The sequence below is a fragment of the Stigmatopora nigra genome, chromosome 10 (assembly GCF_051989575.1).
Source record: "Stigmatopora nigra isolate UIUO_SnigA chromosome 10, RoL_Snig_1.1, whole genome shotgun sequence".
Taxonomy (NCBI): domain Eukaryota; kingdom Metazoa; phylum Chordata; class Actinopteri; order Syngnathiformes; family Syngnathidae; genus Stigmatopora; species Stigmatopora nigra.
The window spans coordinates 6,440,546-6,454,653 of NC_135517.1; the positions used below are offsets into that span (position 1 = coordinate 6,440,546).

Here is a 14,108-nt window from a genome sequence, read left to right on the forward strand (position 1 = left end):
AATGGCATTTCAATGCATCATACATGTGTTCTATATTTTGACTTCATCTTACACATCATTAGCAGAATGAAATCAACATTTTTCTATTTATTTTCCAGCTGGCAGCAGTTGATCAAAAGTAAAATTTCTTACTGATCCTCTAAAAGCGACAGTTCCCAAATTTATAGTGCAGACTACATTATCATTCATTTTCACCCCCAAGCTGTATATTTTTCAAAAAGCCTGATGGTCACAATTTTCTATGCGGTTTTGGTAAACCGAGAATATGGCATTTCTAGGTTTTCTAATGCATTTTGTGTGAAATATCTCTTTCTTTAGTATGATTTTTTTTCTGTATTTCAGCGTCAAACTATGGGCATCAGCTTTTGGTGGTGAGATTAAATCCATTTCTGCTAAATATTCTGGATCCCAGCTGCTACAGAAGGTTTGTACACCACTTTACAATATACTACTCTCTTTCGTGGTCATGCTAAGGCACAGTTGGGCATTGTCATGCTGATTTCCATTTCAGATATACTCTCTCACCATGTGTGTGTGTGTCTGCATTTATGTGTGTGTGTGTGTCGCATGCACTTCATATGGCCCATTAACCACGGCCCTGATTTTGCCCTCCTGTTCTCATCCCTCCCATGAACTCCCTGGAGTCAAGAGCCTCAACCTCTTGGATATGAATGTGACAAGGTGGCACACGGAATAACAAAGTATGAGGTTAAGGCTGATAATGTGTATTAGAGAGTCTCAATATGAGGCAGTTATTCATGATGAGTGAGTGTCAATCTGGATTTGAACCTGACTTGCATTAATACCTATAGAACGGGATGAAATATGAATTTGCTCCTGGCCTAAATGTTATTTTTTTTAAATCACACAACTCATTATTTGTAAAGAACACGATGCACTTCTGTATCTTCCTTCATAAATTATAATACAGGATGCAAAGTGGCCATTTATTTGAGTCATTTTTACTGTAAGAGGATTTTCAAAATACTGATTTATAAGACTAATTTAAACGTGGATAATGAATGGCTCCCTTAAATTGTTTTTGACTAAATTGGTGGTTTTGCTGGGTCACTTATGCGCTTCACGAGTTGTTAATCTACGAGCTCACTTCTGTTTTGAATAGACAGCACTGAAGTACACTTAAGTATTTCTACACTATCGTGACTGTTTAATTCTCACGCAGAGGTGTGCTTAAAGCTATAATAAATAAATGAAAGTTTTATGAATGAAACCATTATTCCACAATTTCTGTTTGAGTTTGCAATTGAAGATAACCGACGTAAAATGTTTTTCTTCAAAGTGAGGCGATGTGAAAAGAATACTAGTCCAAAATATTTTGTGCTTCAAAACCCCTGTTTGTAACACCTGATGCAAAATGTGTTTTATTTTTTCAGGAACTATGGGCTATCACAGCTCCACGTCCAGGCAGCAATTCCAGCTCCGATGCCTCCTCCTCTCCCACCAAAGGCAGCAGCAGAATTAATTCTCGACTCTCCCTCGGATGTCCCGGAGGGTGGGAAGAAGGCGGGACCACCAGATTAAATCCACGGAGATATGGCGAAAGCATCCAGACGGCGTTTCGGAAGCGACTTCAGGCTCAAAACCAGCCTTGTCCTGAGGTGAGAAGCCTCTCCGTCAACAAATATGGATTTTAAAGGCCTCATATCACGGCTTTTTACACCAAGTAAATGATAGAATCTTGTCAAAGAGTTTTAAAAAATAAGTGATCAAGACTCACACAGATCCTTAAGGATTAAAATTGTCTGAACAGACAAAAAAAAAGTATGTGGACGAGTTCTTATTAGTTTTATCATGGAAATTGAATTGGAAATAGGTCCTGAAAACATGAGGTTGTACTCTATAAATTCAAAACGCACCATATCACACCCCCCATGACTCAGAAAAGGATGGCTACATTTTGGGCTTCATTCACATAGTATGTATTGCATCCTAAATATCTTACATTTATAAGCCTTCAAGTCTACAAACAAACCTAATATTTCATTGTCTGGAAAAAATTGGGCTACGGGTTGTGGCTCAACAAAGTCCCAACGATCGACGTCAGTAGAGTACCCTCCCATGTGATATAGGGCCTTTGAGGCATATGTAAATAGATATGCCCTCCAGATTTTGGTAATACCCACACTCCAGCTCATCCAAGCACGTCCATAGCCAGTCAGCACAAAGCAGCAAGCTGTGAGACAGTGAAAGGGTCGTTTGATCATTAAGACTGATCATTAGTTGCTTCTGTTGTGACGTAAGCGCTCTCACTAAGAGCTCACAAAAGTGGGCGGGAAGGCTGCCATTGTTTTGATCAATAATGGTGACCAGTCCTGATTGTTGATGGATGGCACTATTCTCATCTTGATGCTGGGAGGACTACGTACTCAGGCAGGAAGGGGGGGTCGCTGGGTGCCGAGGCGAGGAGGACAGGCGTGAAATGAACTGTTCTGCTCCACTGCGAGCCCGCACTCCTCCTTTCACTAGGTAATTTGTCGCCCCGTGTACTGGCGTGTGGGGTTTTGTGTGCGCCTAATCTGCAGTGTGTTTGAATCAACTACAAGCGGCTGCGGCTGTGTTTATCTTTTCATAGCCTTACCAAAGGTGTGTGTTTGGGACATGGGTGTGTACCTGTCTGGTGAAGGATTATGTAATGTTATATTCTTCTAAATCGTGGAGAGTGTCTCGTATCAGGGGAGGTCCGGTGCATCCGGCGGAATCAGCATTATTTTGGCTGTCGTTCATTACCCAGAATCGGCCAGCCTTGACACGTTATTATCTTTCTCCTCTGTCCTGACTCATTTCAATTACACTCTTACCATGCGTAGCTTTTTTTGGACGCAACCCCGCCTTTCTACAGCCACACAACTTGGCTGTCTTTGTCCAATCAGACAGAAGGAAGTGGTGTGTGAAAGTAATGACGGCAAAAAAAGATAAAAGCCATCAATCATCTTGTGTTTCGCTGTGGGTCTTATCTGTCGTTCATACGTCTTGTCAAGGCGCATTTGGAAACTTTGAATCCTTGTTTAGGAATTTCCCAAGATGTATCAGTGAAGAAGAAAGTTATGACATGTTGAGGGTGTAATGATATTCCTTTTTTTTATGTGCTTGACTGCCCCAATTGGATGTCTATTTAACTGGTGTGGATCTGACTGGCTTTAAATTTGTTTTTTTGTTGCTGCTTGTTTGTTCTTAGAAGTACAAGCCACCGGAAAAAACTGTTAGAGTGGAAGAAATTGATGGTGTGAAGTTGGTCAAAAACTTGGCGTTGAAGATGCAGGAAATGTTCCGCAAAAAAGCAGATGCCACTAGGGTAAGTTTGGTTATTACAAGAAAACACTCAAGTTTGAGTTGTTTGTTTTTAAGCTGCTCACTGAGTTACTAAATGTGTCAAATAGTCAAACAGATCAAACCCATTTCTTTAAACACTTTTTACTCTATCAGAGGAAGATAATAGGTGCTGTCACTTTAAATCCTTTTTATCTGTGAACAGATTTTCAGTGCTTTTTCCCATTCTGAAAGCTATTTGTTTCAAAATGAAACCTCCACACAGGAATTTCTGAACCTGGAATCCTCACATTGAGGACTGACCTGGGATCCAACCGTCAACCCCATAACTCTATTATTATACTATTTTAAATTAGCAATTGTATAGTACCAGTTTCTGTCCCAACTGCAGTTTTACATATCAACTCATCTATGCATGGCTTAAGGAAATATAGTGTTGTCATGTATTCCCTACACGAGAACTGATTTGGAAATTGAAATAGTAGATTGATGTCCTGTGTTCAACCTTATCAGAGGTCTGAGTTGCAGCAGCCTGACTGCGACCTCTGCACAGATGCTCTTAAGAGGCTGCTGGAACATGATAACATTTATCTCAGGATTCCTCTTCCACAGTCTCTCCTGTAAATTACGTATACAATACACATGTGGCTTGATATTGGTGAACATGAGGTCAGGTATTTCTGAAAAATGAAATGAATCCAATCAACATTTCGGTCATTTAAAAATAAAATACCATAGTGTAGCCTGGTTATTAAATTGGTTATAATTGTGTTGCTTTTATCCAACCGCAAACATGTCGGATATCCCAATGAGGTCAATGGAATTCTCAATTGTGTTAATATAGCAGTTATTTTTGACACGTGTGATGGATGTTAATTACCTGCTGGCTGAATTTCCCTGAAAACACAGAGCCAAGCACATTTGTCGAGAGGAGTTATTATAGAGGTGACTGCTGCCCGGCGTACTGCGTGAAATCCGACGCCCACCTCCCCCCCATCAATCACAGCTTCTCATCTGTTGTGGGGCACTTTTCACACTAAAGGATAAACTGTTTGGGAAATTGGGACCCATATATTACTGGACACCAGCAGCCCAGAGAGGAAACCCAATGAACAAATGTTATTGTGATGTCAAAATACAGTATTTTTAGGCATTTTAGGAATGGTCAATTAGTCAGGTAAAATATCAGTGACAATAAGTGACCAAATAGTTTTTGGCGCTTAACAATAAGTGGGAAGTTTAAATTAATATGATAGAATCTGCTATTTTTTTGTCTTTAAAACTATGCAAATGCATTCTTGAAGTAGGCTGCCTATTTAACCAATTGGAATGGATGTGTCAGGTCTAATTCGTTCATTTGTTGATTTTGTTGTCAAGTCTTTACCCGTTTTTTTTACTTTGATAGCTTTGATAGTAAGATACAATAATATCATATGGACACAGATTTAAAAAAAATGCAATCAGGCACATTTTCTGAAGTATTTTATTTCCTACTGTTAAGTTTTTTTTTCTTTGTGCAGAGACTGGTGGAGGCTGCCGAAGAGGCCCATCATCAACACACTGAAAATCCGGACTTGCAGGTAAAGATCTTTTAACACAAAATACCAAAGAGTGAATAATTCGTGTGGGGTAAGGGAGAATAATCATTTGGCCATGAAGCAGATTAGAGTAAGGGACAAGGTAATGGACACTATAAGTCTTTAATTGAATTGGCTCTGTCCTTGGACGTCAGTTTTGAAACATTATGCATCCTTGTTGAAGGCTGACGTCACAAGTCATTCGTTTCTTTCAAGGAAGAGAAAGTTTCATGCGTATGGATCAAAATGGCGATTTTAGAGTGCCAATGCACCAGTAAACGGGTGAAATCGAACACTTTGTAATTTATTTTTCTTTTATTTGGTACAGTTGATACAGATGATTGTGTTCAGGACACTAAAGTAGCTCCCATTGCGGAATTTCAAGCTGCATTGAGGCTCCTTAGTCTCTGCAGAGGGAATGCAGTATTTTTGTCGTTTATTGGACCCCCGCCTCTCTCACCCTCTTCTTCTCCCACCTCCCCATCTTTTTCCCTCTCTGTCCAAAGGACAAAGATAAATGAAACTCTTTTTCGGAGCGCCATGTTTCACGTACGTGGCTCCAGATTGGAAACCTACTCGAGCAATCACAACACTGAAATAACCACAGTACTTTAAAGTTAATAGAACCGTTTACCACATTTGAATATGTTTCATTGGCTTTGTCGCTCGCTGAGCTTTTCTCAAAGCCAGAACAAGACGAGGAGTTCTGGCATTTGAACGTCTTGCATTGAATGAAATATCATCACGGTATTAAGTGCTTGATATATCATTCAAGGCTGTATGGGGCATTTTTTAATTAATGAACAATTAGTTTTTGGATGCTATTAAACTCGACATTGTCACAACCTTTTAATGCATCTGTACTATTCAATGAGAAACAAATTATTACACATAAAAAATTGCCCTCATTAGGAGTTAATGCCTAACATGTTCACACTGCAAAAAAATATTATTAAATTAGTCACGATATTTCAAACAATGGAGTTCTATACTATCGCATCGTTCAATTTCTAACGTTACTTATTTTAAATGTAATTACATTTTGTCTAAGGTTGTGTATTATGGCTCTCTGGGTTTTTTTTTATAAAGTTTATAATATTTTTTTAGTGGCTCTAAAAAACTATTTTTACCTGTGAAAGTGCAAACGGTTTTGATTGTAGCATACTCCCTTTTTAAAGGATATAAAAATACTAATAAATTATCAATGTGCGATCATGAAGTGATGCCATGACATTGGGGCTTGTGGTATCGTTTCGACACCCTTGCCTCTTTGACACCGCTTTATTTTTTCACGGACCATTTCACTGACTACCTCATGATAAGGGGGGCCTTCTTATCTCAGCCGCGGCAAGTCAGAGCGCTGGAGATTTCCGCATTGACCCCGAGAGGATTCACCAGTTCAAGGGAGTGTGCACATCAGAGTTGATGTCTCTTATCATTTGTTTTGAGGGCAGACAGATACACAGACAATTACTCACACTGCCACCAAGTGGGAATCGAACCCAAGATGCCTGCACCAAAGTCAGGCATAAGAACCATTGCACCATGGCCTTTCTGTATTAATGGTTCACATTTTTAAATCCCCATTAAATCAATAAGATATATCCAAGCCTCTGTTTTTCGTATATAAATAAAACCGTAGTCCAATGAATCAAGATATTGAATCACAATTCTAAAAACGCATTTGAATCATTTAGAGACGTATGAACGTGGCGACAAGGGGAGAAAAAAAAGAGGCTATGTCGCCATTCTGTGCCGGTTGTTACTGCGGCAGGGCCTCAGTCAGGGCAGGTCTCTGCAGTGAGGCCTCCAGCTGACTGCAGTGGTGTAAAAATCAGCGTAGCATAGCCGCAGTATCCCATGGCCTGCTATACAATAATAACCCTCACGCTTAACGGGCCTCTCTGTACAGCAGCTCTGCTGAGGATGCACTATTCCTCCGCAGAAAACTCCCTCCCTTTCTCCCCGCCGTAGCTCGTCAAAGAGCCGCTCAGGCGTGGTATGAGCTGTCAAGTGCTGCTTGATGGTGATGCCCACCTAGCCTTCCTTCCCTTAGACTCCCTCCCTCCCTCTTCTTCATTCACTTTCTCCTACTGGATTGGTGCAGGAGGCCATGAAGAGGCCACTCACATCTTTTTATTTTTAAATAACAGCTATTGAAAGACACGTTTATACTTTTCCCTCTGGGATGCAAGACCCTTTTTCCATTAGTTATCATACTGATTTTTTTCTCAATGTGTTCTTAAGACTTGAATTCAATTTCTCAGATAGAAAAAAATAAAAATAGCATTTCTACTGAACTGTTATCAAAGTACAGTGCTTAAAATTAAGGCCGTCATTATGTTAATGTAAGGGCATTTATTTTGGTTTGCATTTGTTATTGCTACTATTGTAGATTTTTGTTTCACATTGTATTAATATATTTCGAAGATGCAATGTGAAGTGAATTTAAAAGGTTTTAGTATAGCAGTAGACTGTTTCTATACTGCTTATTCTTGAAGAACTATTCAGCACATTAGTAAAATATTGTTCTAATCTCTTATATAATATATATGTTTTTTTACTATTAGGGTTTACAATTTAGGCCAAAAAGTCCAGGCCAAAAAAATAAATAAAAACATTCACACTTATACAGGCAATTTCAAATCATCAACTAACCGGGCATAAACATTTTGGGAATAGTTTACAAGCACAGTGGAAAAATAAAATAATTCACACCCGAAGGCTTGAACCGATGTTTGTACACATAAACTCTCAACCGTGAATATACATTTTATTGAGCCTTAGAACGAGACCCGATGTCAGAATACTTGACTCATCAAGGTTGAAAAAATGCGATGAAATGTCTTATCACATGGCGTATGTTTGTGTAAAAATAAATCCTTCCTGAAATGTAACATTACTACTGTTTCTAAAATTGTCTGCAGTACGAGTACTTCAACGCCGTGTTGATCAACGAAGTGGACAACGAGGGCAACAACATGGAATTGGGAGGAGAGTTCCTGCTAGAACCAAATGACCACTTCAACAATCTGTCCGTCAACCTGAGCCTCAGCGTCGTGCAGGTGCCCACCAACATGTATAACAAAGGTGAGCCCACAGGAAGTTCTGGGCTTTTTACCTTGAGCTGTTAAAATGAGGGGAAGGAATAAGTGGTTTATGTGAAAAATGGCCGAGTCTACTTCAGGCTGACGACAGGGGGATCGATACCAAGTCAGGGGCGTAAAGAGAGCGTAACTCCTGAACTGCTTTTGTTTGGCTCTAATGGACTCCTCATAAGTCTTGTGTTCAGTGCACAAAGGGAGGTTGATGCCAGCTTGTCCACAGGCGGAGAGGAGGCCATGATTTAGTCAAAAGCATTGTGTCTCCTCCAGGGGGTTCAATAAAGGACAAAGGTCAAGTGCGCATTTGGTTGTGGAAGCCAGATGATTAGTTTCATTACTATTTCATTTACATCTATCTGCTCCCACTTTGTAAAATGAAGAACGTAGTATTTTGTATAACCGTAGTTTCCACACTTGTAAGTTGCAACTAAAAGACTAAAAGATCTTTATTCTTTAAAGCCTTATAAAGCCTTATAATCCGATGCGTCCTATGTATGGATCAATATTGGTTAATCATTGTATGAAATTCCCTTTAACAGAGCTCCATCTAGTTGATGTATAACACAATCCCATGCTGCTGCAGCTGCTACTACTACTACTACTATTACTAGCACCACTACTACTACCACCACCACCATTAGTACTACCACTACTACTACTACTGTTACTCCTATTATTGCTCCATGTAGAGGTTGTATAACACAATCCACTACTACAACTACTAATAATACTACTGCTGCTATTACCGGTTCTACTACTACAAATACTACCACTACTAGTACTACTACTACTGTTACTCCTACTATAGCTCCATCTAGAAGATGTTTAACACAAGCCACTACTAGTATTACTACTGCTGCTGCTGCTACTACTACTACTACTACTACTGCTGGTACTACCACTACCTCCACCTCCCACCAACACTGCTACTACTACTGCCTTTTTTAATCCGGTTCACCTTAAATATGAAACACATTTTCAAATAGTCCATTCATTGTAGGTGTGCCTTATATTGTGGAAAACATGGTACATTTTACTTTCATCCCTGCAGATCCGGACATTGTTAATGGAGTGTACTGGTCAGAAGCTCTGAACAAAGTGTTTGTGGAGAATTTTGAAAGAGATCCCACTCTCATCTGGCAGTACTTTGGGAGTGCAAAAGGATTCTTCAGGCAGTACCCTGGTAAGTGGTATGTTTGCGCGGGTGTTGTGTTTGGTGCGGGAAGGTCTCAAGGGAGTCAGTCATCAGCCTTCAGCGCCAAAGAAGCAACGGGAACAAATGACATCAAATAGCTAAAAGGGTAATTTGGCTAATGTTGTAATTTTACAGACCATCAGAGAGGGAGCGAACATACTGAGTGTAATTAATTCTCATTTGCCATTGAGGGTCTGCAGGCACAGCGAGGGGGTGGTAAGCATACAAAGATACAAAGTTAGTGATGAGAATGGTGTATGTATTTTCTTCACAGCATTTTTGGATCCAAACAATCCAGTCAAGACAATTTAGTTTAATTTTGTTTATTAACATAGTATAATATTATTGATGTTATTTATAGTTATAAATGTATTCATTTGTTCATATTTTGGTTGGTAATTTTCCATAGGGTACTGCACAACTGTACAATCAAATGGATTGATCTGTTTTGCAGGGGTGAAGTGGCATCCAGATGAAAATGGGGTCATAGGTTTCGACTGCCGGAATCGCAAGTGGTAATTTTTTCTATGCCTAAACCCTAGCCAATTGGCCTGTGGATTTTAATTGTTACTTTAGCTTATTTTACATTTTATTTTTTCACCTGAATATTGAATTCACCACATTACAGGTACATTCAAGCTGCAACTTCACCAAAAGATGTTGTCATCTTAGTGGATGTAAGTGGAAGCATGAAAGGATTGAGACTAACCATCGCCAGACAGACGGTCTCCTCAATTTTAGACACACTTGGAGATGATGACTTCTTTAACATCATTGCAGTAAGTGAGACCACATACACTACATTATACATTTTGTGAAATTAAGCAGTTCACAATTGCATTCATGTGTATGCAGTATAACCAGAACATCCATTATGTGGAGCCATGTTTGAATAGCACTCTAGTGCGGGCAGACAGAACCAACAAAGACGTGAGTTGTAATAAAGTCATGACTATATACAGTAATGCCTTGATATACAAGCTTAATGCGTTCTGGGAACAAGCTCGTATGTCAATTTACTCATATGTCAGATCAATTTTTCCCATAGAAAATAACTAAATACAAATTAATCCGTTCCCACCCGATGAAAAAGGGTTGAGCTGGTGTCATTTTTAGATATTTGCTGTTCTCATAAGCAAATATATGCTCTGAATTTTCCTCGTATCCCAAATTTATCGTACGTTGGGGCACTTGTATGTCAAGATATTACTGTAGTAGCCTTTGTTGGATGTTTTAAAGTGATTGCATTATTGGTTTCTGCTAGCATTTCCGTGAGCATCTAGACAAACTGTTTGCCAAAGGGATTGGACTTTTAGGACAGGCGCTGACTGAAGCCTTCACAATCCTCAATGACGTAAGTCAAATACTTCTACTGATTGATATATACGCTGCAAAACGTGACTGGTTTAAATGCAACATTTGAAAAGAAAAATATGTCAGGTCCCGTGCATGATCAAAACAGTTTTATTCTTTGAAAATATTCATATGAATGTGCTTTTTGTCACAGATTAATTTTGAAAGCTAAATTATAGTATAAACTTAACAATTTATTTTACCATCTTGTTTGCTAAACGAAAAATGCTTCAAATTAGAATTAAAACCTAACTAAATACAGCAATGATTTACTCAGTTGCTTCCTCCAAACACTGACTTGTGATTAATAGCTGTAATTAATGGCAATGATTCATATCATGCCTTATTAGAAGACAAAGCAGATAAGGACAAGAGACACACCGCATGCTTTTTATCTCGCCTCTAACAGGCAAGAACTGGCAAAGCTGAGGTGAAGCAGTCTTTACTGCTACAATTGTCGGATTAATTACAGTTTTGCAATGAATATGATAATCAGGTGGGCAGCACACATCTGCTACACCGCTCAGAGTTGACGCTCAAGTAAAAACACCACACAATTCGAGTGTGCATTAAACATTGCACACCAAAAAGGTAATTTTTTTTCGGTAGATTATTTCTTTGTTGTAATTATCAAAGTATTCTGCAGATTTACCCTTTTAGCAAAATAGGAAACAGACAAAATAGTAATCATCTTGATTCTTAAGGTAAATATTACAAAACAAAAATGACAGACCTTAAATAACATTGCAATAATAATAATAATAATAATAATAATAAGACCAAACGTCTGTATGAAAACTACGTTGCCGAAAGAAAACATAGCCTTGGATATAAATATCATCACAACAACATACAGTACAATATTTATTCTATTTAATAACAATTGTTCTTGTTAGTGCATGGATAGTATATTAATGGTTGTGTTAAAATGGCACAGAGAAGGTTTTAAAAGTCCAAATAGTATTAAATAGTCACCCAAAAAACATTGCGGTTAGGTCTTGGAACCTATCTACCGGAATAAATGAAAAGAAACATTTCTGCTGTTTATTTTCATCCTAACAAGAAGGTAATGCAGTATAATTGTTTCTTTTTTTGTAGTATAATATAATGATTGTGTTTGGAATAATACGTAAATGAACACGAGTGGGTCGCTCGGCTTGAGTAGCCTCTCAGCAGTTACAGGTCAATAAACTGCTTAATTACTGCAGTGCATCTTCTGCAGATTTCAAAATGAAGTGCATCACATTCATCAGATCTTTTTGCCCGCTAGTTATCTGTATTTTATTGACTCGATGTCTTCATGTACGCCACATCAGCAGGATTTTCTTGGCTCTACTTATTTAATTTTATTATCAATGATTTTTTTTTTGTCTTTCATTGCAGTTCAATCAAACCGGCCATGGAAGTGTATGCAACCAAGCAATAATGCTGGTGACAGATGGAGCAACCGAAATGTATGATGATGTTTTTGAGAAATACAACTGGCCAAAAAGAAAGGTAGAACCTCTCGTACATGCCGCATGGAATTAGATTTTGGGCGATCTGATTATTTTGAAGCTTTTTTTTTGTTTTCAGCACATTTCTGCCAAGTAATATAGTGTATAATTTAATACTACATATAATCTGGAGCTCAACTTTAGACACCAATAGTTTTTTTTTTACATCTATTTCATTCACTAATGTGAAATCTGAATCAATCTGACGCTTTTCAACATGCTAGTCCATTAAAGAGCAGTATTTTCCCTTGAGGAATAAAATAAGGGACATTAACTGGTTCCATGAGGACTATGGCCTGTTCTCAAATGATATAGTTAGCATCAACCCTCCTCCACCACCACCTCAAACCTTCACACATGCACTTACACACATTACGCTTCCACCCGGATTCCACATTGGGTTTAATGTAATGAAATAGTTTGCACTGCGATTCACAGAGCAATAAAAACAGCAGCTCAGGGGCCTTTTTTTATTCCTGTCAAGCATATATGGGTTGGCAATGTCTGTGAGTGTGGAGGGTAGTATGAGGCAGGGTATCCCACCCCCCTTTCACACACCCTCAGGGTTTTTATTTGGCGACCATTCGGTTTTCTATCAGCTTTATGCTTAGCAAAGCATCTGGGACCAATGAGCCGTACAGCATTGGCAATGTCACACAGTATGCTTTAGAAGGACAATGGAAAGTGCCCTCATGTTCAGTACTAACTGAACTAAAAAGGATTTCAAGTCTTTAATGAATACAAATACAACTTTGTTTAAAAAAGACTTCAATATACAGTTTTAAAAATAAACTGTATTGTTGTCAATGGCAGGCAATACATTAAATACTATCAAATTCAAATTTAAAAAAGGAAAAAAAGAGAAATAACAACTTTAGAGGGTTTTAGTGGCTGTAATCAGGCTTTTATTCATTTTATTTGAAATTTTATTTACATTTTATTAATTTTTCATTCATTCATTTTCTGAACTGCCTTATCCCTAAGGTAGTGGGGGTGCCGGAGTCTGTCCCATATAGAATGAATCAACAAAAAACTATTTTTTTTTAATCTTCATCACTTTTATCTTTAACATAGTTGTCCACTGTGTTTCTTGCATACAGGTACGCATATTTCCCTACCTGATTGGACGGGAGTCTGCATTTGCCGATAACCTGAAATGGATGGCGTGCGCAAACAAAGGTACGACGTCTTGATAAGTGCTTAGCAACACAAAGTTTGACATAGTCGTTTTATGCAAGGATGAATTCAAAAAATTCTTGTTAATGGCTAGTTTTCAATTTTATCGTATTTGTGTGTGTGTGTGTGCACGCTCTTGTTGCCAAGAGGCAATGAAGCGGTATTCAGGGGGGGTCAGAGGTCAATCTGTGCTAATCCCTCATCCTGTCAGAGTGTCTCCCTCCTGACTGCTCACCGCTGATGGTTCCCACATGTCCACACCCTCTGGTCACCAAAGTCACTGTCAAACAAAACACTGATTGCAAATGGAGGGGGTGCTAAAGTGCTTCCCCACTGTGCGGAACACACCACACTAAAACAAATGGTGTCTGGATGAATCTCAAACTTTAAGGCATTAGAGCAGGGGTGCTGCAAAAGTTAGACACAAAGAGCCAACATTTTAAACCAAGAGAGTCAAAGAGCCACACATTACACCATAAAAAGAATCCATGTTCGCCACTCCTGCATTAAATGCTAATGTGTATTTTATTCCTTCCAAATCATTTTTGGTGTGTTTCTGTTTTATTTCAGGATATTTCAGTCAGATCTCCACATTAGCAGATGTTCAAGAGAATGTAATGAAGTATCTGCATGTCATGAGTCGTCCCAAAGTTATTGACCATGAACATGACACTGTGTGGACCGAGGCTTACGTGGACAGTGCGGTAAGTAAATATTCTGTGTGCTGCCTATGTGTGCACTTAATGTTTTTTTTAATCCATAAGAATATGGAACATTTCTTTTTTAACAAATATCCAAAAAAGCTTTTCACTTGTATCGCACTCGTCTCCTCCCTTGATGGGATTTAAAACTTCTCAATACTACGTATTAACAAAAAAGTACATACAATCCGTAATTGTATATTACATTTCTTCATCAA

General features: G+C 38.6%; 1 protein-coding gene across 1 annotated transcript in view; it reads left to right on the plus strand.

The window, feature by feature from the left end:
• Positions 1-14,108, plus strand: part of cacna2d3 (calcium channel, voltage dependent, alpha2/delta subunit 3) — a 30,362-nt gene that overhangs the window by 6,901 nt on the left and 9,353 nt on the right. The window contains exons 3-15 of the mRNA XM_077726385.1: positions 343-424; positions 1,395-1,619; positions 3,197-3,313; positions 4,809-4,868; positions 7,793-7,955; positions 9,021-9,152; positions 9,619-9,679; positions 9,793-9,943; positions 10,020-10,094; positions 10,429-10,518; positions 11,901-12,014; positions 13,114-13,192; positions 13,760-13,893. Of these exons, the coding sequence (XP_077582511.1) occupies positions 343-424; positions 1,395-1,619; positions 3,197-3,313; positions 4,809-4,868; positions 7,793-7,955; positions 9,021-9,152; positions 9,619-9,679; positions 9,793-9,943; positions 10,020-10,094; positions 10,429-10,518; positions 11,901-12,014; positions 13,114-13,192; positions 13,760-13,893 (1,483 nt within the window). The remainder of the gene's footprint in view (positions 1-342; positions 425-1,394; positions 1,620-3,196; positions 3,314-4,808; positions 4,869-7,792; positions 7,956-9,020; positions 9,153-9,618; positions 9,680-9,792; positions 9,944-10,019; positions 10,095-10,428; positions 10,519-11,900; positions 12,015-13,113; positions 13,193-13,759; positions 13,894-14,108) is intronic.